The sequence below is a fragment of the Rhipicephalus microplus genome, chromosome 6 (genome assembly GCF_043290135.1).
Source record: "Rhipicephalus microplus isolate Deutch F79 chromosome 6, USDA_Rmic, whole genome shotgun sequence".
NCBI classification, from domain to species: Eukaryota; Metazoa; Arthropoda; class Arachnida; order Ixodida; family Ixodidae; genus Rhipicephalus; species Rhipicephalus microplus.
This window is the reverse complement of record NC_134705.1, coordinates 120,574,589-120,598,767: the sequence shown is the minus strand read 5'-3', so window position 1 is coordinate 120,598,767 and position 24,179 is coordinate 120,574,589. Positions and strand designations below refer to the sequence as shown.

At 47.5% G+C, this 24,179-nt stretch overlaps 1 protein-coding gene across 7 annotated transcripts in view; it reads right to left on the bottom strand.

Moving 5' to 3' along the window:
• LOC142765457 (uncharacterized) overlaps positions 1-24,179 on the bottom strand; it is a 143,072-nt gene that overhangs the window by 106,658 nt on the left and 12,235 nt on the right. For 4 of the 7 annotated variants that reach the window (XR_012884260.1, XR_012884259.1, XM_075866495.1 and 1 more), the window contains exons 1-6: positions 16,301-16,783; positions 12,850-13,000; positions 9,893-10,011; positions 7,824-7,935; positions 2,991-3,158; positions 2,031-2,147 (exon numbers count right to left, since the gene is read on the bottom strand). Coding sequence is in view for 5 of the 7 variants with exons in the window: in XM_075866495.1 (XP_075722610.1) it covers positions 2,031-2,147; positions 2,991-3,158; positions 7,824-7,935; positions 9,893-10,011; positions 12,850-13,000; positions 16,301-16,578 (945 nt within the window). In the remaining 2 variants the exon portion in view is untranslated. Of the gene's footprint in view, positions 1-2,030; positions 2,148-2,990; positions 3,159-7,823; positions 7,936-9,892; positions 10,012-12,849; positions 13,001-13,663; positions 13,854-16,300; positions 16,784-24,179 lie in introns of those variants that run through there. The other 3 variants (XM_075866494.1, XM_075866497.1, XM_075866496.1) reach the window with 3 other exon arrangements.

Sequence of the window (24,179 nt, the reverse complement as noted above, 5' to 3'; positions counted from 1 at the left end):
ACCGAATAAGCCACGGACGCGACGCTTATATCGGTGTCAGTAACGCGCCTTATACCCCCTCCCTCTTCGCTCGCTCCTCCGCTCTCCTCGCTCGCTGCAGCTGCGCGCGCACTTCTCTCTCTCGCGCGCCCGCCTTCTCTCTCAGTCTCCCGTCGAGAGGGGGTCGTGAGGGGGAATAAAGTTAAAATCCGTTGGCATTCGCCAGTGAGTCAATGTAAACTCCCCCGTGTGATCAAATTGCGATTCCCAGGAACTATTACACCATAAAGGCACCATAGTGTGATTAATAAATATAATAGTGTGAATTAATAAATACCCCTCATAGCATCACCCCGTGTATTCGCACTTAACCATGTTCACCCTCTGGGAAATGCTTGGGAGTTTTTTTTTAATGCGAAGCATTTCTTAACGAACTTCGACGACTTTGAGTCTGTCTGTCTGTCTATCTATCTATCTATCTATCTATCTATCTATCTATCTATCTATCTATCTATCTATCTATCTATCTATCTATCTATCTATCTATCTATCTATCTATCTATCTATCTATCTATCTATCTATCTATCTATCTATCTATCTATCTATCTATCTATCTATCTATCCGCCTACGACATTTAGCTCTCCTGGCAGTTTCGATGATGGTATCGATACCAAACTTGGTATGGCATAACATGACTGCATGACGAACATATTTGACTAGTCATAACATGAAAATCATGATATGTAGGTCATGAATGTCATAATTTACATTTCATTGTTCTGTAGCTCTTCAGTGGTTTCGTTCACATGACACGTTGCAAAACTGGTATGGTATGGCATGATCGCATGGTGAACACAAGAGACAGACCCTTACAAGAAAACCATGTCATGCGTGTCATGTAACAACATGACTACATGACACGCTCATGATGCTCTCGCGGCCGTTTCGCTAGCTTTACATATGCCAAATTTGGCATTACGTGGCGTCAATGAATGACGAAAGTATGTGACTGATGCAAACATGATAATTATGAGATGCGCGTCATGTGAGAACATGACTACATGCCGCACTCAAGGAGCTAACACATTTCGACGTGATGTGGTGCGCGTGCTCGCCGGCGTTCATTTCGTTCCGTCACGCCGGAGTTGCCACGCCAGGCGCCAGTTTTGGCATACACTCGCAGGCGCGCGCCACGCTGCGTTGCTTTGACGCATGCGCATTTCAGCACGTCCAGCGTCCTTACGAGACGCAGTGTTGTCTGGATAACCCATCGACACGAAACACAGCATGTCGCATTTCGCGCCGGTTTCCGTCAGGCCGCACTTACGGATGCTGGTCGCGCCGATCGCACCTGGCGTCAGACTAGAGTGCTCGTGTTTTGCAAACGTAGCGTCGCTGTGCCGAGCGTGCGCGCGTGTCAACGCTACATGGGAGTATATTGGGACCTTCATGATGCGCTCGTGGCCGTTTTGCTACCTCCACTTATACCAAATTTGGTGTTACGTGACGTCAACGAATGACGAATTATATGACTTATGTAAACATGATAATCCTGACACGCGTGTCATGTAAGAAATTGACAACATACCACGCTCATAGCATGCTCACGGCCATTTCGCTAGCTCCACATATTCAAAATTTGGTATCACGTGACTTGAATAGATGACGAAGGTAAACAACAAATCCAAACATGATAATCATGACACGGAAGTCATGTACGACATCATTTACCTCCACCTCATAACGTTGTGCTGATTTTAAAGTGGCATATAAACTTTTCTCATTCGTGCTTCGCCTATCATCAATTTCCACTGTACGTGGGATCTGCCAATTTTTTTTGCAAAAATTTTTGAAATGTTTAGAAAACCAGAATGAGAGCTTGACTTGAAGCTCTTGGAAGAGAAAGATCAGAATCACTGGTTGCTCGTGAATGACAATTGACAGACACAAAATGTTTGCATAAGTAAATTAGGCCAGAGACAATATCATACACACGCTTTGCACTGCTAGAAGATTTTGCAGCTGACACATATTAAGAAAACCTTATACCTTTTCCTTCATCGTTTGTATGGTGTCGTAGGTGTAGAATAGCTTTCTGTACTGCATAGAAGCCATGCCACCGACTGCATACTCGCCGGTCAGCAGCGTTTCTTCTCGTTCGCAGATCTGGGGGCAAAACAAAACAAAACAAAACAAAGGTTTTTAATACAACATGCAAGAATGGGTGGCTACATATATAGAGATAATGATGAATCAGAGGTACTTGGCATATGTACTTGGCATATGTTAGTACGTACTATTGGATGTGGTTTTGTTTGGTGAGAATCGGTTATGCAAGCCAAAATTCGTTACACTTGGTTATGCTAGTATGCCCTCAATGTCGAAGCAAAGTTTGCCAAAAAAACAATATGGCTCCAGCAGCGCGTTGCTTGAGCTAATTTTGAAGGTCACGCTTGAGTGGCTGTAATGCGTCGCTGAATCTCTGGCCAGCAGGAGCATAGCGAGAACTTTTTTTTTGAGGGGGAGGGGGGTGTTTAACCAATCTTTATGCCTGTTCGTGCATGCGTTTGTACGTGCGCATGTAACAAACGCAAGCGTAATTGAAAAATTTCGGGATCGTATAACCACTTCTGGCTACGAAACTGCTGGCCGGTGTCGCGACAACACGCGAGGTGCGTGCATTGGATCAAATCGCTGATACGCTGGAGAAATGTAGGCCTGAAATCAGCGGCTAAAGAACATTGCGCGAACTCATGGGCAAGCAATCTGTAAAAATCTGGACCCTCACATGCGCTCAGGGAGACTGGCATGACCTTGGGTTAGCTCGAAGGTTACATTCATGCATAAGGCCTTCACTGTGTTGCTGTACTTGCAGGAATAAAGCTATTTCTTATAAATAGATCAAGGTCCCTACAGAAAATTTCCATTAACTAACATTGATGGTTCCGACAAATGAACAGATAGGGCTGTGGCGTGCAAGGTGACGAAGTCATCAAAAGGCAAGCTGACCTGCGAACTGTCGCTGACAATGAAGCCAGTACAAGTCTTGTATAGCGCATCGGTGGGTAACCGGTACTCTTCGGTCATGTTGTAAATAAGGGTTCCCATCTGGAATGAGAACGCCAGAACCTGGCTCGGGGAGTCGAACTTCTCCTCAGCCATCGCCACTGCCCGATCCTGTACCGGTTGCAGATAAAAAAAAAGTTCGTAGTATGGGAAATTTCACGTTACCAAACTTGCCATTTTGTAGATTTATACACTTTTACACTTACAAACTCTGTTCGTTTTCTTTCTGATACTGCGTGCTTGGCCAATGCTTGATCTCTGTTCAATATACAAGTGCCTTTTTAAGTTAGTTGAGGACGGCGGTGATCTCAAATGGAAGCATTGAAGCTCTTCATGGCAAGAACCCATCAGAATCTTCGTTCAGCGAACTGGGAGCGCAGAGAAAACACAAAGGACGAAGCGAGGAACCACACAACACGAGCGCTCTCTGTTCGTGTTCGAGCGCTCTGTTCGAGCGCTCTCTGTGTTTTCTCTGCGCTCCCAGTTCGCTGAACGAAGAAAATGAATTACCAACTGGCCCACATTTTGAACCCATCAGAAACTTTAGATTGAGAAAAAGTGGCATGTAGCAATTCTTGTGGCGGAATGAAATTCAACCAAGTTCAACGGCGAAGCAGAAATTGAAGCGCTGATGAGCGTGTACAAGCTGATGATCAGAATGACGTCACTGCTCAAGACAACGAATACAGAGGTCATTCCGTGCTCGCTGAGGTATGTGTGTCATGCCCCACACAACTGAGTTGGTTGATGACTGGTGTAACATTGCTCACTCATTCTGGATGTCTGAATATGGCAATTGTGCACTACCGCTTTTTCAGTCTCGTTTTCAGTGCTGAACGTGGCTGGCGTCATTACAAAGGGTTTGAGCGTGTGCTTTCAGATAACAACATTAGGAAGAACTCTACTCAGTCACAAATTGTCAATTCAATTAGGTTCTTCCACGTAATAATAATAAAGTTGTTGGAATGAATTGTTCGGAAAACAATGACTTTTGTTTATTATTGCTCGCTTTCGCGAAGTTTTTTTGTGAAGTAGTGGCCGCAACTATTGCAGGAATTAGATGGAACTAATCAACGCGTTGGGCTAGTGTTCTCAGAAGCAAGTGTAGCAAGATGTGTCGTGTATACGAACACGACATAAAACGATTATATGTGGTGTTCGTTGGCACAAGGACCGAACCGATACAGAACTAAAGAAGGCTACGCTCACGTGTAACGGAACCATTAGAATACGAAGTACGTGAGTGAGTGAGTGAGTGAGTGAAAACAACTTTATTATGGTTCAGTGCAGACGCTGAGGTTGCCACGCGTCACCTGGCTACTCCCACGTGGGGACCAGCAGGTCTAGCCTGACGGCCCTGTCGCGGGCACACTGGACGGCCAGGATTTGGTACTGAAGTTTTGGGCTGCGCAGAAGCGCATCCCATTCGGGTTCGCTATAAGTCGGTCCAAGCGACCCGCATTCCCAGAGCATGTGTGTTAATGTAGCGGTCTGCCCGCAAGTGGCACCGAGGAACTTGTAAGGATGAATTGCATTTAGGTATGCTAACGACGGGTACGAATAGGTTTGAAGTAAGCGCAACGAGGCGGCCTGTGATCTATTGAGTTTTGAATGTGGAATTGGGAATGCCCACCTCGCCATGTAGTAATACTTAGTAATCTTGTTGCGTGTGGTAGGTGTGTCCCGCGTCGTCGGCGCTGGAGCCGTCGCCCAGGTCAAGAGCAGCGCGGTCAATAAGCACGCGCCCTGCTGTGTGGGTCGACTCGGTCGGGTTCAGTGTAACGCGGTTTACGGAGCCACCATGCGCGGAGAACTATTATATGGTGTGAGGGACAATCGTATCACTGATGAAGCTGTTCAAGATCTTGGCGGCCTGTGTTGATATGCGGTCTTTTTGAAAGGCTCTGACACCAAATTTGGAGTCGCTGTACACATCTTCGCACCGATCATTTAGCAGACCGGGTGCAATGGCCACTTGTTCAGCCAATTTGGGGTTCGTTGTGCATACCGTAGCGCAGTTCGTAGTCTAGCCCGTCAGGTCCACGAGCAGCGCTGCGAACTTCTTGCCGTATCGATATGGTGCAGCGTCAACGAAACTTGCATTTACGCCACCCTTTCCCAGTTGCTTCAGTGGAGCCATTGCCCTTGCCCGATGACGTCCCTCATTGTGTACAGGGTGAGTGTTGCGGGGTATTGGGGCAACCAGGACGTTTTCCTATATATGTTCTGATATACACACGCTATTTGTTTCCAGCTGCATACGGTTAAAACTTAGCTCGCCAAGTATGCGCCGACCAGCTGTCGTAGTGGACAACCGAGCCAGCTGTGGGCGTTGCTGCACTTCCGCAATGTCGGCAGCAAAGTCGTGCACACCGAGCATGAGCAAGTACTCGGTGTGTGTGCGTACGGGTAGCCCCAGTGCTCTCTAGGTGATCTTTTTGATAATCCCGTCGAGCTTGTTCCACTCCGACCTAAGCCAGTAGTGCATGGCAACGGTGTAAGTAAAGTGGCAGAGCACGAACGCATTGATTAGCCTTAACAAATCGTCTTCCTTAAGGCCTCTATGTCTCCAGGAGATTCTTTTGAGGAGTCGGAAAGCGTTGTCAGTCTTGGCGATGATCTTCCGCAGAGCGGTGCCGTTGCCACCCTTCGCATCAATAAACATGCCGAGGATCTGGATGGTGTTTACCCTCTGGATTTCCTCCCCGTCACTCATGTACATGTGTATATCGCTTTCTTCGACGGATTTCCATACCTGAGGTCGGCCACCTCATTCTTTTCCATAGAGCAGGAGCTCCGGCTTGGCGGGTGAGCACCCGAGTCCCGTTTGGTGCAGGGACGATTCCACCTCGGCGACTGCTTCTTGCACCCGGCCTTCATTGCCGCTAACGCTCCAGATTGTGATATCGTCGGCGTAGATGGTATGCTTGGTGCTGTCTCCGCTAGCCAGTCTTTTCAACAGCCCGATCATGCAGAAATTGAACAGTACCGGAGAAATCACAGACCACTGGGGCGTGCCTCTATGTCCGAGTGGTATGTCTTCAGAGAAGAAGTTCCCGATGCGCAGCCTCGCCTTTCTTCCAGACAAGAAGGACTTGATGTAGTTGTACAGCCTGGGCCCAAGCTCGAAGTTCACTACAGTCTCCCAGATGAATTCGTGCTTGATGTTGTCAAAGGCATTCTATAGGTCTAGGCCAAGAAGAGCCTTTGTATCACTAGAGTAACCATCAAGGACTTTGTGCTTAATGAACAGCATTGCATCCTGCGTTGAAATGCCGGTATGAAACCCGATCATATTGTGCGTATGAATCTTATTTCCCTCCAGGTAGTCGTTAAGTCTGTTGAGAATCACGTGCTCTGCCACCTTACCCACGCACGACGTTAGAGAGATGGAGTAAAGATTCTCAATTCTAGGAGACTTTCTTGGCGATTATGAGTTATTGTGAAGTATACCATTTCCTTACAATAATGCTCAATATGAGGAAACAGCCAAACCCTATGTTTTGCCGAACTGAAAGAAAATATACCTGTGATTACAATATTCCTAATTTGACAAGCAGGCGCCATTGTACCTGCGCTTTAACAATAATACATGTGGTTTTAGGTTTTAAAACCAACATATATGATTATGAGAGACGCCGTATAGAGGAGAGCTCCGGGGATTTTTACCATCTGGTGTTTTTGAACATGCACTGACATTGCACAGTACACGGGCCTCTACTTCTTTGCCGCCAACTAAATGCGACCACCAAAGCCGGGATGGAACCCGCAACCTTCGGGTCAGCGTCCGAGCACCTTAGCCAGATTTCCACCGAGGCGGAAGAACCTCCGTTTTAATTTGCGGATATATTGATGTAAACAACTTGGAATATGCATACATATGTGTCCATGTACAGTGCATTCTTTCTATAGATGCTTTTCATTTGTTGTTCTTTGTTTTAGTTGTATTTTTTAACCTTTTACAGAATACTTTCACAAAAAACTTACCTTTTTATGTTGAATACTGGCTTGGCTGCACAAACTGCATTTACGGACAATTCTAATTTATCCATTCGTCCTTTTCATTTTATTGTGTACGGTTAATGTGTATTTTATTCATTTTCTTTTGTCTTTCGTCGACCAGTTTTTCGGAGGAATCTCTCAAGACTCGATAAAAGAAGAGTGCCACGTAGCTGAAGGTGCACACGATACAGGAGATCATCCTATAGTTCACTTAGAGCGGCGGAAAAAGATGCTCGACTAAGCTACTCACACGCCTAAAAAACCCGACCACATATACGCGTGGCAGGGTGTCAGCGCGTGGATTTCGGACGCGGCGCCGCGCGCCTTCTTCCTGTGTAGAGAGAGGGCACGTATCTGCGAAGATGTGCACCCTTTCTATTCATAGAGATAGGGCAAGGAATCATGTTACAAAAGCACTACTAAGTGATTCTAAAAGAGAGAAAAGAAGAGAAAAGTGAGCCTCGTAACTGTCTGCGTCACGGTGCGACACCTCAACAGTAGCTCACAGGGGATGGGGGTGAGGAGGGATTAAAAGGATAGAAGTAAAGGTATAGAGAAATAAATGCGCTAGGCCAGCGAGCGAGGACATATCGAGGGGATAAGAGAGACAGGAAAGATGGAAACACGGTAACAAGAGTCCGAGGACGGGGCACCACTTGCGAGAGCTCTTCAAAAGCACGTGCTGACACGCTGCAACGCGTACGTGTGGTGGGGTCTTAAGAGCTGCGTTCTAAAGAAGTGCAGAGTGGTCCCGTAAGCAACGTCTACACTCACGAATCTGGGAGGAATGTCGCTGACGCTTCTCAGCGCAGTGGGTGGCAAAGCGATGCATTTGGTCGCACTGGGTACGCTCAGCACGCAGGTGATGACAACGATTATGTCCTTCCTGCCCGTGGAGGAAAAAGAAATGGAGACAAAGGAACAGTTGTTAGAATTACATGTGTTCGAGATGTCAGCGCAAGTATGAGTGTACTGAATTCATTTTTGTACAGAGTAAGTAGTGGTTTTGTGCGGATATTGAAGAACGTTTTCATCTTTATGTATCTGTCGTACGCGGTCGTGATGGAATCACTTTGTCTTTACGCAATCGGGGCATCGGTGCCTTAAAAGAATTGACTTGCGTTGGGTAGCTAAGAGAGTAGTGAAATTTCGTCTCATCTTGAACGACGAGATAAATTTTAGGGCTTCACGCAATGCTCTCAAGAAAGCTGATTTTGCTCGGTAGCGCAGCCACTTAGACGACTCTTGAAGTAGAGCAGATTTGAAACAAAATTTTTGTATTTATAAGATTAGCAAACAGGGAAATAAACGCTAGACATGGACACGGCGTATGCCTAAACGGGCCAGCTGACTGAAACGCTAGCATTCACCACGAGCGATTTCGTCTCGTCGTCCGTTTTCGTCCGGAGTAGACAAATTCGCACTGAACGTCCACGCTTACTCTGAGCTTGCGAGAGAAGCTTCTATCAGTTTTCCACAAAACTATTACTTATGGATGCTATGACAATTGATTGATATGTGGGGTTTAACGTCCCAAAACCACCATATGATTATGAGAGACGCCGTAGTGGAGGGCTCCGGAAATTTTGACCACCTGGGGTTTATTACCGTGCACCCAAATCTGAGTAAACGGGTCTACAACATTTGCGCCTCCATCGGAAATGCAGCCGCCGCAGCCGGGATTCGAACCCGCGACGTGCGGGTCAGCAGCCGAGTACCTTAGCCACTAGACCACCGCGGCGGGGCGATGCTATGACAATTACTATTTACATTCACCACCAAGCGAAAGTAGACGTACCCAGATAGAAACTTTACTACCATAGTTGTCACCATCTCTTTAGTAGAGTTTAAGCTCATCCCCACGTGCGACTGGCCAAGGTCGCATGATCAATTTATTCGCAATGTAACAGGTCGCAAATAAGCAAAGTAACACGTCGCAAGATAAATTCGCAAATACGAATTTATCTTGTCACACCAAGTAATAACCACTTATTACTTGGCATAATAGCACTGGCAGATACACACCAGTGACATTTTAGTTAACAATGTATTAAAAAAACGCATGTAGCGAATTATGACCGAAAACACGCACGCACATGCAAGCACGCAATATCAATGATTCTACGCACAACATACCCCAAGAGATACTTATGGACTCCATGTAGCGCCAAATTGGGACAGAAATTATTGAAACGAAGAGAAGACATGAACATATAAACCTACTTTCGAACCGATTCCATCTCTACTGTGGACAACAGAGGTAGGAATAATTACTAACACGTGACGCGTGAGAGCAGTTACCTTTATTAGGCCTGAAAGAATGGTAAAGAGAAAGCTTACTATTTCTCTTCTATTTCATTAAAGCTAGTGATGCTTTAGCATAGTGCGTTAAAGTTAGAACTGCGCTACTGATTTTTCACCTTTTTAAGGGCTTAGTTTAGTTTATAAGAAGTGGCACATAGAATTAACGACGCTGCTTTGATTCCTAGCACAATGGCAGCATTTTTTATTGGATGGGATTCAGAAACAGCCATGCAACCAAATTAGATTGCGCATTCATGATCCACAAATTATCAAAAATATTCAGGCGCGTGTTTTCAGGAAACTGTGGTATTAGAGCACGCAATCCCCTGATTCGGCTTTTAACCACAAATTACGCACTTTTTTGAAAACATTCCACCTATTCAGTATCCCACAATATCATCTTTCCACAATTATAGCAACTATAAGGTACACTATAAAGCAGTGAAATAATGATGACCAGCATGCGCGCATTCCCCGCCATCTTGCTGAAGCATGTATTTCAAATGATATCAAAATGAGTCTCACGAAATGCCACTCACGCTGCAGTCGCCGCAAGGACCAAAACCTGCAGATTCTGCCAGGAGCTGTTGTCGTTGTAGTAGGAAAAGCCGATGCCATAAATAATCCTCGACGTCGGTCCCTTCAACGCTGCCATTTTCTGATATCAAAAAAAAGAAAAATATAAGAACTGTTATTGGAACGCTCGAGCTTTTTTGTTCGAAGATGTACAGTCGCGCTCAATAAAAGTTGTAACACGCTGCTTGTGGTTTACGACCTCAAGGCTGAACGACAAAAACCAGCAAACGCGAAATTGGTTCATAAAGTACCGCTAACTAGGACAGCTTATTTTATAAACTTTTTTTTTCTTACACATCCTTATTTGCAGCTTTGTCGCCATTTTGAGCCCAAAGAGCGTGTAGGAAGATGTATTGAGCGTGACTGTCAGGGGCGCCTCCAGGATTGTTTCACCGGATCAGTTCCTTCAGAGAGGCACCAAGACGGAGGACTTAGCCATTGTGTTATGACTATGTTGCCTCTGGCAGGGAGGCAACGAAGAGGAGAGGTGAAATTTGGGGAAGCTCCAGCCACCCTGTGCCCACCCCTGGTACCACCTCCGGCAACTGTACTATCAGCAGCAAATGTTTGCGAAGTGTTCGGTAAAGCTATATTTCTTATTTGTCCGCGAATGTCACTTTGAATTAAGTGTTCCACACTGCACTTGAAATTCTGACCTATGCGGTCACCAGCTTGATTACAAGAATTAAGCACTGATATAAAAAAAAACAAGCATTTGTTGTGGATCAAACATACCGAAAACATTTACTGCTGATAGTGCACATGTGATGAATAAAAAATTCGCTAAAAATGTGCGAAAAACGGAGAAGGCTGCAGAACTACCAAACTCGTCCAACAGTCTATTGTTAGAAAAATTTACAGCTGCGCACAACCGTAGGCAAGCACTGTGAAAGAAATTTACTGGTCTCACCAACGACCCCTTGATTTGTAACCAAAGCAATCCTTAAGGGAATAGCATTGCTTTCTTTTACGAACGTTTTCCTGAAATTGTCGCTTGGCTCCAAGCCCTTACAAGCTAATACCAACGGTGTCCTAAATATGCCTATTTTATTTTCTCAAAATCTCTGGATTCCTTTAGGAGAATGCTTCACACAAGATGATAGAAAAGTAATGAAACAGTGTTCTTTATGCATCCTCCGAATGTGTACATCACGACTGTATTGCGAAAGACAACTTCTTCGTCTTTTTCTATTTCTTTTTCTCAGTAGGCTCCCGTTCCCCTCTGAAGCCTTTAGCACCTTTTCCGGGACAGGTTTGCCTTTGACCGAGTTACAGTAAGATTCGCATTCTACATTTGGAACAGCAAAAACAACTTCATAACATGAAAAATCGTAACTGCAAAAACGAAAAAAAAAAGAAAACACCCTAAAAGTTAAACCGAACCTGCAAGACTGAAACATGAACCTGAAAGATAAAATAGTTGTAGTATAATTGAAGAACTTATCGCGCACAGATGACAAATTAGAAATGAAATACAACAAAGGAAATAGACCACGAGAGTTCGCACAACCAAGTCGAAGGAGGAGATGGAGTGTTGTTCAATATATAGAAATGTATAAACATTCACCTTTGTCGAAACTTGCTTCAAAGGGACCGATAACTATAGCTAGAACGTGCAACTAGATCGCAGTATACATAATTGTAAAAAGCATAAAATATAGCGAAATATTCCAGCATTCCTTTCGCGTTGAGACCAGGATTTATATTTTTAAAATCACTCTTAAAATTACCAAAAACTGTTTTGTCGTGCAGCCTAGCGGAAGAACAATGAAGCTGGCTCATGAAATATGGAGTCCATCACTTTGCTGAACGTGGGTGCGTAGTGTGATGCTGTCGTGCGTGCCAGTCCTCAAAGTTTATTATTACCACGTTCATTATCAGCCATCTCCGCTCAATTTTGTGCTGTATAAAACTGGCATCGTGAAAAGCAGCGCTGTCGTCATGGCCGACAGTGCACCGAGTCAAGCTGTTGCGCATGCGCGCGGAGTGCGATCATGCGCAGTAGAGCACCGCGCTCAAACACGAACTGCCCGAGCACTCACTGTTTGCAGCGCGTGAGCATACGACTTACATATTCGCTGCAAATATAAGAACTCTAATTACAAATATTACGCGGCGTTTTCCACTTTACCGTTACGGAATCTGACTCACTGATGGGTAAGATTTCCTACGCGTTAAAAAAAAAGTTAGGCACCATAGAAAAGGTTGCTGTTCCCTTTAACATGATAAAAGAGCATAATGATGGTGGTACTAAGGGAGTTTCTCGTTCTCCCCTTAGAAGTATTTTCTTCAGTAGTTGCTGCAAGACGTTTATTAATACGTGTGTGTTCTTTTCATTGGCAACACTTTATTGTAACAAAATATTGAAAGAGAAAAACGTCTAGCGTATAAGAGCTTACGATTTCGCAACACTAAAACCACCCCTCCTCCCGCGAGAAAACTAGTAAGCGATAAAACGGATTAAATGAATTGGGCATAAAGACGCCATTTTCAAATGGCCGTATCGAACGCCATGACGTCATAGATGTCTGATACGTCATAGGTTTTTCCCAATCAATAAAAATGAGCAACATTGTTATCTAATCAGACTCTAAAGTTAACACGCCACGTTTCGCGAAATTTTATCGAGCCAGTATCACCAAAACACGAAAACTTCGCAATAACATACGTAACGCTAAATGCAGAAGTTTCAGCACGAGATTAATTATTGAGACTCAGACCTTCTCATTTTACTCTAGTAATAAATGTATAGTTGCGAAATAAACAAAACTTCAATTCTCGGAGTACTATTCATCAATCTGACTCGACTCATTTTTCAAATTTAGTGCCCTTCACTTGCCACTATTCACGAATAAATTTGTTTAAATATGTCACGTCGCGAACAATGCCAAAACTATGGGTGTTAAAAAAGGTGTCTTACTTCGAGAGCTGACTCTACTAAGGGTGCGTAGTGCTTGACTCTGGAGGGGTAGTCGTACATGTTGAGGATTCCCAAGTGAACGATGTTCTTCTGTCGAAGCTGGGCGAGCTGCTCGGATACTTTAGTCGTGAAATACGAGGGATCTGCGAAGCTGTGAATGAAGAGAATGAGCTCTTACACATCTTTGCAATTGACTCTAACAGCCCTCTGATATTGAATAAATATTTGCGTACTCGAGAGAGTAAGGTCATGCATGTACCTATATGCAGAATACATATGAGTCGATGACCGCAATTGTCTGCTTTCCCGGTGACGGTTCCAAGAACAGTCCATACAAAAGCGAACAAACGAAGCGATTTCATTCCTGCTTCTTTGAAATGAAGTTTGTCTCTAAATCTTTTGTGAGTGTGTGGATTCCACAAGCTGCCAGTGACAGTCACGCGAAACAACCAGTCCCTAGGCTTGCTGAGCCCTGCCACAGATTACAGGTAAGATGAGGCGTGAGCTAGAAGCCTGCAAATATTTCGTGACTGACCCCCCCCCCCCCCTTCTTCTCATGCCGCATTTGATTTTTTCATAGGCCACCACCGCAAAACCAACGGCCCAGTTTTTATATATACTGAGTATTTACAGCCCTAAGAAACAAGAACAAAGAAGACAAACGACACCGACTTGTGCTTCGACCCCGTTTCTTACTCGGTATACAGCAAGACAAGTACCAACTAGCCCTTCAAGGAATTTTCGTTGGGGCAGTTCCGCCTAGATTGTTCTGATAATAGGAACGAATGTAATGTGGATGCGAACAGCATTTTACCTTATGTGAAGTTGAATTCTTCTAACGCTTCCCGATAGATCTCGTCTACACCAGCACGGAAAATACCTCGGCGGCTCTCCGCTTTTTCTCTGCTTCAGCAGTCAAGAGTAGGAACCTGGGAACGATATATGCGGCAGATTGTAATTGATGACGCCTGTTCGCTGTTTTCCCCCTCTGTTTCTCTTATTGGCTGCCTCCTCCACAATAATGTGGAAATCTATGACGCTGTTAGTGCCGAATTCAAGGGACTATGTGCTTGATTGATATGTGAGGTTTAACGTCCCAAAACCACTATATGATTATGAGAGACGCCGTAGTGGAGGGCTCCGGAAATTTAGACCACCTGGGGTTCTTTAACGTGCTCCCAAATCTGAGCACACGGGCCTACAACATTTCCGCCTCCATCGGAAATGCAGCCGCCGCAGCCGGGATTCAAACCCGCGCCCTGTGGGTCAGCAGCCGAGTACCTTAGCCACTAGACCACCGCGGCGGGGCTAGGGACTATGGGCTACGTGAAGCCAGCTGTTTGGTGACTAGCAACAGCATTGAAAGTTGGGTAGCTTGGTGAGGTAGCATTTTAGGTATATGCCCCGCCGCGGTGGTCTAGTGGCTAAGGTACTCGGCTGCTGACCCGCAGGTCACGGGATCATATCCCGGCTGTGGCGGCTGCATTTCCGATGGAGGCGGAAATGTTGTAGGCCCGTGTGTTCAGATTTGGGTGCACGTTAAAAAACCCCAGGTGGTCTAAATTTCCGGAGCCCTCCACTACGGCGTCTCTCATAATCATATGGTGGTTTTGGGACTTTAACTTCACACATCAATCAATAAATCAATCAATTTGAGGTATACAGCGCTTGGAGGAACATTTCTAAATTTTCTAAATTTCTTGTCTAAATTCTCGGGCCCCTCGTTGCGCTTCGTCTTCGTCGTTATCGCGCTGTACCTGAACATGCACTTGGTGATTCACGTCTCTCCGCATCTCTATTTTTCAGAGAACGAACGATGCTGAAATGAAAAGAACCGCATATAATCGTGTATGAGCTGCCCGCACGTATAGACTCACCTCCTACCCTACTTTTCGGACGCGTAAAGATGGGGCAAAAAAACTCGAACGTCCCAAAACAAAGACTACCGCGGCGGACTTACTGCTGTACCTATGAGGCCATCTGGTGCATCGTCGCAGAGTGGGTGGTGTTGTGTTTGAGCATCGCTCGCCGCTTATCAGCCAGCGCCCAAGTTTGGCTCATCCGCTCCGGACGATAATCTGTTTTTGCGTATATGCCTATATGTGTGCCCCCACCCCCTTCATTCACGGCGTGCCTTTATAATCAACTGCGCACCATGCCGTGGGGCCATTCTTGTTCACCTCCTTTCGGCAAGCATGCAGCATTAAAACCTACGTTCTTCTTTCTCATGGCTCCTTCTTCTCCCGGCTTGGAGCCCGACTCGGTCAAACGAAACAGTGTGCAGCTCATGGAGACTGTTTTGTTGTGTGTCATGTCACTCTAACATTGTGTGGCAGTGGACGATAAGCTCAGGGGCCATGTCGATGAAGTCAGCTCGTCTAGTAAGTGAATAAACATTGAATGATGGAATAATGTTTTAATATTTGTTTCCAGTTTTTTTTTCAAATTACCTCCGCAGTAGTTGCAGTGGTGCTCAGAGTGATAGTGCAAAGCAATACGCCCGGGTCGAGTATAACCCGCCCGCGAGCATGAGCTGATGAAAAAAGTGTGGCTCGCACAAGATTCTTATTTTAAGGACTCAGGATATTGCATTCAAAGATCGACTTACTTTCTACCTCCCCAACCGAAAGCCCGGCCCCGCCGCGGTGGTCTAGTGGCTAAGATACTCGGCTACTGACCCACAAGTCACGGGATCGAATCCCGGATGCGGCGGCTGCATGTTCGATGGAGGCGGAAATGTTGTAGGATCGTGTGCTCTGATTGTGGTGCACGTTAAATAACCCTAGGTGGTCGAAATTTCCGGAGCCCTCCACCACTGCGTCTCTCATAATCATATGGTGGTTTTGGGACCCTATACCGGCGTCATGTCGAAAAGTGACCACATTAACACGTGTAATGTAGCATGATAGAACAGTAAAATAACAACCTGGTGACAGAGAACGTGAATTTCGTAATTAGTTTGCCACTGAGTCCTTCCAACTTATTGGAAAAGGCTCAACTGTAATTCGCCGTCGTCATCAGCTGTAGTATCAACGATGTGCCCATAATGCCTTTTAATTGTGTAGCGGGTACCTCACTCCTCCACAGAATGAGAGCTAATGGCATTGTCGGGCCTTTCCAACTTGAGAAATTTTATGATTTATGGCGAAGTACGTACCTTGCCTGGATTAAGAGCCCCAGAAGAGTTTAGAACAAGTTCTGTAAGGGCAGTTCATCTAAGCTTTTGCTGTGACCAGCTTTGTCGCGCAGGCCTGGCGTTCTTTTTTACCCGCTGTGAAGATTTTTACCTATGACGCACACGCAAAAGAAGATGTGTGTGTGTGTGTGTGTGTGCGAAGGGGGAGGGGGCGTGAGTGCGCTGTGGTAGAACTTCACCACTCGTGAAGGAAAGATAACTCCATAGACACGCCGATTATACCGCCGACCTTGCTTCTCAAGAAGGCTCACTTACCGCGCGTCGAAGGAGACACCACAGCTTGTCGTGGAATATACTGTGGAGCAGACCGTGGTGAACGTAGTGTAGCTATCCGCATCGTCAACAGGCGCAATGGTGCCTTGGTCCACGCGAACGTGCGTGTAAATAATGATGTCACATAGGTTGTCGCCCGGGTACATTGAAGCCACCGTAGCCGTCTCGGACACCGAGCAGAATAGGGGTTGCCCATTGTACGGGGCTGCGCAAAGAACCCGTTTCGGATCGCTTTTGAAGAATCTGTTAGTGAAAGTCATTACAAGGATGTTGGCAAACCTAGAATGACCACCATTCTTATAGGCTCGCGGAAAAATACCTGCGATGCAGTGTTACAATGACATTTCTTACATTCTACTTGCAGCCGCATTCACGTGTACAGCCAAAATGAAATAATGAAGTGCATTTAGCGGCTTCCCCTATGGGTAAGGATAGTGCTGCATTGATTACAATGTTTATTCGAAGTTTTCGACCCAAACAATTCAAGCAATTTCCACGAGGCCCAGTTGCTGTGTTCGAAGGGGTGAGGTATTGCACGCGTATATATATATATATATATATATATATATATATATATATATATATATATATATATATATATATATATATATATATATATATATATATATATATATATATGTAGTCTTCGTGAAGGTATGAGATATGGCACAACGGGAGCGTTGTCAACAAGGATGGAGGGGTCCTCCCTTCATCAGGGGATGAGTTAGGACCCCTCCCGAAACTGTTGGGAAATAAATATATTTATCCTTGTTGACAACGCTCCCGTTGTGCCATATCCCATATATATATATATATATATATATATATATATATATATATATATATATATATATATATATATATATATATATATATATATATATATATATATTATGAAGTCTTGGTAGTCTTGGCTGCGACAGCGTTTATTCGAGGAAAGACCTCGCAAAACGAACGGGCAGAGCCAGCGCACATACGATGACGATTATGATGACCCAGAGTGGCAATGAGGGCAAAGAAACAAGCGGATGATGGTGATTGTGTTTATGAAGCGATGAGGACGATGTAAGTTACAAATGCCCACACTAATTCCCCCCACTTGGAAGCGGACACCCTGGCCGCCGTAAGTCAAAGTGACGGGGAACGTCGCGTGAAAGGTTTCATGCGACAAACGTGGACAATCTCTGTGCTGCGGTAGCGGCGGTCTGTTGGGGCGACGAGTGGTGTCACACGATAATTAACCAGCGAAGTCTGTTCTAAAACAATGTGTGGCCCGATGAAGCGTGGTTGGAATTTGTCACAGAGACCAGGAGTGTGAATAGGTGTCAAAAGCAGCACCTCGTCACCAGGTTGGAAAGACACAACGCGGTGGGATTAGTCATAGATGATCTTCCGCTCGTGCTGTCCCGCTTCAGTATTGATGCGAGCCTGATGGCGAGACTGGGCCAGGCGGGAAATGTATTCTTCGCTAGAAGACTGACATGAATTCCCATGGCTGCTAAGGAAGGAGACGTCGAGAAAGGTAGTCGGGGTGCGTCCGTACATGAGGTAAAACGGTGAGTAGCAAGTTGTTCGCTGAACGGCGGTGTTGTATGCGAATGTCAGGAATGGTAAAAGAGTATCCCAGTTTTTGTGGTCGGGTTGGACGTAAACGGCTATCATGTCTGCAAGGGTTCGGTGAAATCTTTCTGTGAGACCATTTGTCTGAGGGTGGTAGCTTGAAGCTGTCTTGTGAGTAGTTCCAGAAGCGCGCAGTACTTCATTTACAACTTGTGACAGGACACTTTGCCGCGGTCACTAAGCAGTACACGAGGAGCCCCATGACGCAGTATTATTGCGTGAAGAATAAAGTCTGCAACTTCCACAGCTGAGCCTGTAATAACAGAGGAAATCTCAGCGTAGCGTGTCAGGTGGTCCGAGGCAGTCACTATCCATCGTTTGCCAGCAGATGTGACGGGGAGAGGCCCGTAAAGGTCAACACCTACAACCTCGAACGGCATTGAAGGGCACGGAAGTGGCTGTAGAGGTCCAGCAGGTGCCGACGTGGGGAGTTTACGACGCTGGCATGGGTAGCAGGAACCGACGTACCGAGCTACACTAGAAGAAAGGCCAGGCCAGTAATAACGACATCGAATGCGGTCAAGAGTTTTTTGAAAACTAAGATGACCAGCAGTCAAGTCGTCGTGGAAGGCTTCGAGCACCTGAAGTCGAAGATAGCGGGGCAGTACAGGAACCCAGCGCTGACCGTCAGGGTGGTAGACGTGGCGGTAGAGAACCCCATTGTCCAGCTTAAAGTGCAGGAGTTGACGACGGAGTCACGCGTTTGGTGGATGAGAAACTCCCGAAAGGTGGTCCATCGTGCGTCTGCAGTATGAATCGGACCGCTGGCGGGAGATAAATGTTGGCTCGTCGTCCGAAAAGGGTTGCGTTATTGATGCGAGCGTATGAACTTTGGTAGATGTGGCGGTTGAGTTCTCACCAACGCTCATATGGGTAGTTGGAAGCGGGCAACGAGATAAAGCATCGGCGTCTTTATGTTTTCTGCCTGACTTGTAGGTTATGTCAAAGTCGCACTCCTGTAAGCGTAGTGTCCACCGACCCAAGCGTCCGGACAAGTTCTTCAGTGTAGAAAGCCAGCATAAGGCATGGTGGCCCCTAACGATTGTGAAGGGACGGCCGTGGAGATAGGGACAGAACTTCTGGACCGACCAAACCACAGCCAAACACTCTTGCTCAGTTATAGTGTAGTTCTTTTCAGCAGCGGTGAGTACGCGACTGGCATATGCAACAACTTTCTCTAGGGAAGACTTGTCGCGTTGTAGAAGAACGGCTCCTATACCAAGGCCGCTAGCGTCGGTATGGAGGATAGTTGGTGCGGCTTCGTCAAAGTGGCAGAGCAGAGGTTCAGACGTGAGTGCCCGCTTCAACAGGTCGAATGCCGTTTGAAATTTTTGAGACCACAGAAAGGGGACGTTGGAAGCAAGTAGTTGGTGTAATGGAGCAGCAATAGAAGCGAAGTTCTGGATAAACCGGCGAAAATAGGAGGCGAGGCCAAGGAAACTGCTAAGCTCTTTTGGTTTTTCGGGGCGCGGAAAGTGAAGGAATGCAGAAATCTTGTCAGGGTCGGGCCGGATGCCATCTTTGCTAACGACGTGTCCTAAGACCTTGATAGATTTGCTAGCGAAAGAGCATTTATTCGTGTTTATTTGAAGCCCGGCGCCCGCAAGGCACGTCAAAACTTGATCCAATCGTTCTAGGTGCTCAGGAAACGTTGACGAAAATATAATGATGTCGTCCAGGTAGCATAGGCAACTTTTCCATTTCAGGCCGCGCAGCACGGTATCTATCATGCGCTCAAAAGTCGCGGGTGCGTTGCAGAGCCCGAAAGGCATCACGTTGAATTCGTATAGCCCGTCGGGGGTTGCGAATGCCGTTTTCTCCTTATCGTCTTCATGCATGGGGATCTGCCAGTACCCAGAACGCAAGTCCATGCTTGAAAAGAATTCCGCGCCTTGTAGGGAATCAAGGGCGTCGCCAATGGGTGGCATAGGGTACACGTCCTTGCGTGTGATCTTATTGAGCGCCCGGTAGTCCACGCAAAACCGCACAGAGCCATCCTTCTTATGGACCAAAACAATAGGAGACGACCAAGGGCTAGATGAGGGATGGATGACTTCCCATTTAAGCATGTCCGCAACGTTTTCTTCTATAATTTTTCTTTCAGTTAGAGACACGCGGTAGGGTCGGCGGTGTACAATAGATGTCCCAACAGTTTGAATTCGATGTGCTGTAGTATTAGTGCGGCCCAGCTTAGACGAGCAAATATTGAAATAATTTGCATGTTTTTGTAACAATGCGAGCAGCTGCTGCCTCTGTGAATATGTCAGTTCGCTGCTGATAGTGGTGGTAAAGGCGGAGGAAGAAACATGCTCACCGAGGCAAGGTTCTTTGGATGCGATGGCCTGAAGTGGCATGACCAGTACAGGCTCGAAGTCAGCAACACGGGCCACAGTAGTGCCCTGTGGCAGTAAGATCTTCTCCGGTGTAGAGTTGACAGCGGTGACAAGTGCCGAGCCATTGCAAAAATGAACGACACCGGACGGAAGAACTATACCTTTGCGAACGCAAAGTGGTGATGGTGAGACCACTACATCCCCGGGATAGATGTCGTTGGACGTAATGCTGACAATTTGCTCTTGTAGTGGCGGGAGTTCGATGTCTTTCGCAGCGACCAGACGAAGTGGCTTCTGGTTATCGTCGTCAAGCATGTAGTCGGTGTCAGCGAGGTGAACGACGCGTTGTCCACAACAAATCGCCGCGGAAGCAAATGATAGAAAATCCCACCCTAAAATTAGTTGGTGAGAGCAGCGGGACAGGACAGCAAACTGGACATGATGGCGGATACCGTCGATGAAAACACGCACAGTACAAAGCGCGGAAGGGCGAATGACGTTCCCCTGGGCAGCAACTAACGTGGGGCCATCGTAAGGCATCATTACTTTCCTTAAATGTTCACACAAATCAGCACGTATCACAGACAATGTCGCACCTGTGTCCACCAAAGCAACGACTCGCACTCCTTCCACTTCCACAGAAACCATGTTACACGGGCCTAATGGAGGAATTTCAATTCTAATTCCAAATGCAGTTTTTCCTCCACAAACTGCATCACTTAGTTTTCCGAATGAATATCAGAGGTGAATGAAGCGGGCCGAAGTGGAGAAGTGGAACGGCGGAAGGGCGAAGGCGAGCGGCGTCTCGTGTTTCGGCTGTTTCGTGGTGCAGTCGATGCAGGAGGAGATGGAGACCGGTGCGGGGGAGACGAATAACGCCGACCTTGATAAGACGCCCCGGTGTACAAATTCCGTTCACGCACATCGTTCCGACGCTCATCTTGCTGGCGCTTTCGGCAGAAACGAGATATGTGGCCGCGATAGCCACAGCAGTAGCATACAGGGCGGGACGAGCGCCACGGTGGGGAATCGAAGGCATTCGGGGCACCTGGAGATAGCGCGGTCAGGTGGGCCGAAGGGTCAGGGGGCACGGAATGGTAGTTCACCGGGGTAGCGGCAGCAACTGACGCGTAGGATGGACGTGGCAATGTCGCGTGGGCGTCGCTGGGAGGCACGGCAGCAACTTGAGGGTACGTGGCTATAGGGTGAGAAGCAGGTGGCTGTACGGGCGCAGAGCCAGTCAGGTATGTAAGTTCCTCCCTGATGATGTCACGTAAGGGCATTCCCGAAGGCTGTGTAGGTCACGGTGTAGGAGGTGTGAAGCCCATGGACCGCAATTCTTCGCGTATAATGTCCCGGATGAGGTCACGCAGATGGCCATCTGACGTGGAGTGGTGGTCGCCGATGTCTGGTTGAAGACGAACGGAGTCCAGCGCATCAAGGCGCTGGCATGTCGCCACGACATCAGCGATGGTAGCTGGGTTGTGCACAGCGAGGGCATTAAAGGCAACAGGCCCAATGCCTTTCAATATGTGGCGCACTTTGTCCGATTCCGGCATGGATTTATTGACACGCCGGCAGAGTGCGAGGACATCCTCGATGTATGAAGTATACGATTCACCTGGATGTTGTCGGCGAGTATCGAGTGTCCTCTTCGTGACGGCGGATCGAACGTCTGGTGTCCCAAAGACGTGCCGCAACTGCTGCTGGAAGGTAGCCCAGTCTGGTAAGTCAACGACGTGTTTAAAATACCATGTCTTCGCGACTCCGACCAGATAAAAAGGCACGTAACGCAGTTTTGGGCCTCGTCCCACCTATTAGCGGCACTTACGCGGTCGTAGTCATCAAGCCAGTCTTCCACGTCTTCTCCCCGAAGACCAGCGAAGAGCGGGGGTTCCCGCTGATGTCCGTGTATGTAAGTAGGAGGGGCAGCTTGCTTGCGGCGGTGCGTGGTTGATGACATCAGTGCCGGCAGGCTCGGTCTGGGACATGCTGCCTGACTGTGGGCGCAAGCGGCGGCCTGAACGAAGCTCCAGGGGGTATAGCGGGCTGCGGGAGGTCAGAGGACCGAAAATCCACCTCCACCACGTATGAAGTCTTTGTAGTCTTGGCTGCGACAGCGTTTATTTGAGGAAAGACCTCGCAAAACGAACGGGCAGAGCCAGCGCACAGACGATGACGATTATGATGACCCAGAGTGGCAATGAGGGCAAAGAGACAAGCGGATTATGATGATTGTGATTATGAAGGGATGAGGACGATGTAAGTTACAATGGCCCACAATATTGCCACATGGTTTGCTTGGGTGAGATCGAAGAGTGAAAGAAGACAAAGACGATCTCTCTGAGCCGCTGCTTGAGTAGTCGACTAAACGAGCCCATTTTTTATCAAGTTTGTCGAGAGTAACGTGACAAGACTGGTGGAGTTGCTGGGTACAACGTCTCGCAATCCACCCGATGCCCAAGACCCCGTCCAGCAGCCGGAACACAAGCCCTGCACCCGTGGACACTCCTGTTCATAGAGTAAGCCGCCGCCAACGAGGCCTACCACCTGAGACACCAACCACTGACGCAGCGACTATGACTTCGACACAAGATCCCATGCAAGCTCCGACACCTTCCACGCCGATCTACTGCACCGTCCAGAACCCGCTCATGCCTAGCCCCTTTCACGGAGCGCAGCATGAAGATGTTGACGACTGGCTGAGTGAGTTCGAACGTGTCGCAGCGATCAATTACTGGGATGATGCCGCGAAGCTCAGGAACGTGTACACGTGCCTAAAAGACGGTGCCAAGACGTGGTTTTTGAACAGGGATGATGTTCTGACATCTTGGCGCGAGTTGCAGCGTCGCCTCCTGGAGACCTACAGGAGTCCCGACCGCCGCGAACGGGCGGAGCGTGCACTTCAATCACGCATCCAGATGCCCAACGAGACCGTCTCGATGTACGTCGAGGACATGACACGGCTTTTCAAGCGAGCGGATCCTGCTATGGCAGAAGAAAAAAAGTTGCGCCACCTCATGCGTGGTGTGAAGGAACAACTTTTTGCTGGTTTGGTGCGTAGTCCCCCCAAAAGTGTTGCTGAGTTCCTTACTGAAGCGGCAACAATGGAGCGAGTACTGCACCAACGGTCTGCCCAGTTTGACCGTCAAGTGAATGCTGCCTCAACTCCCGAGATTTTCGCCACCCCTGGGAGCAAGAGCCCCGAATGGATTCACGAGATCATTCGATCTGTCGTCCGGGAAGAAATAGAAAAGATGTACGGGACAAGGCAAATCGATGTTGGGTCTATCACCAGTGTCATCCGCGACGAGGTCCAGCAGGTGCTGCACGCCCATCGTTTTCCGCCCACGTCGGTTGATCTGGAAACGGCTCCTGTGTCTACCGACAGTCGCCGTCGTACGTACGCGGAAGCCTTGCAATCTGCCACTCCTCTTTCGGGTCAAGGAGTCCCGATCCAGCCAGTGCCGCACGTCCCGATCCAGACAGTGCCGCACGTCCCGATCCAGACAATGCCATACGTCCCGATCCAGACAATGATGCCGTCAGTCGCGATTCAGTCAGCGCACGCTGATTTGGACATCGATAGTCGCCGTACACCGACGCGCAAGTCTGATCTCTGGCGTACGCCAGACAGACGACCCCTCTGCTATCATTGCGGTGAGGCTGGTCACATTTACCGCGAATGCCCATACCGGCAACTTGGACTGCGCGGATTTTCCGTCAATTCCCCTCGTCCCCGAATTGGTCAAAGGCCAAGGGATATCGAAGAATATCTCGCGCAATAGCGTGCACCCTTTACACGACGGCAATCGCGGTCACCATCTCCGAGGAGACCCGCAGCCACTGGGCCACGTTTCGGGGTGACGACACGGGAACGCTCCCCGAGCCCTCGTCGGGAAAACTGA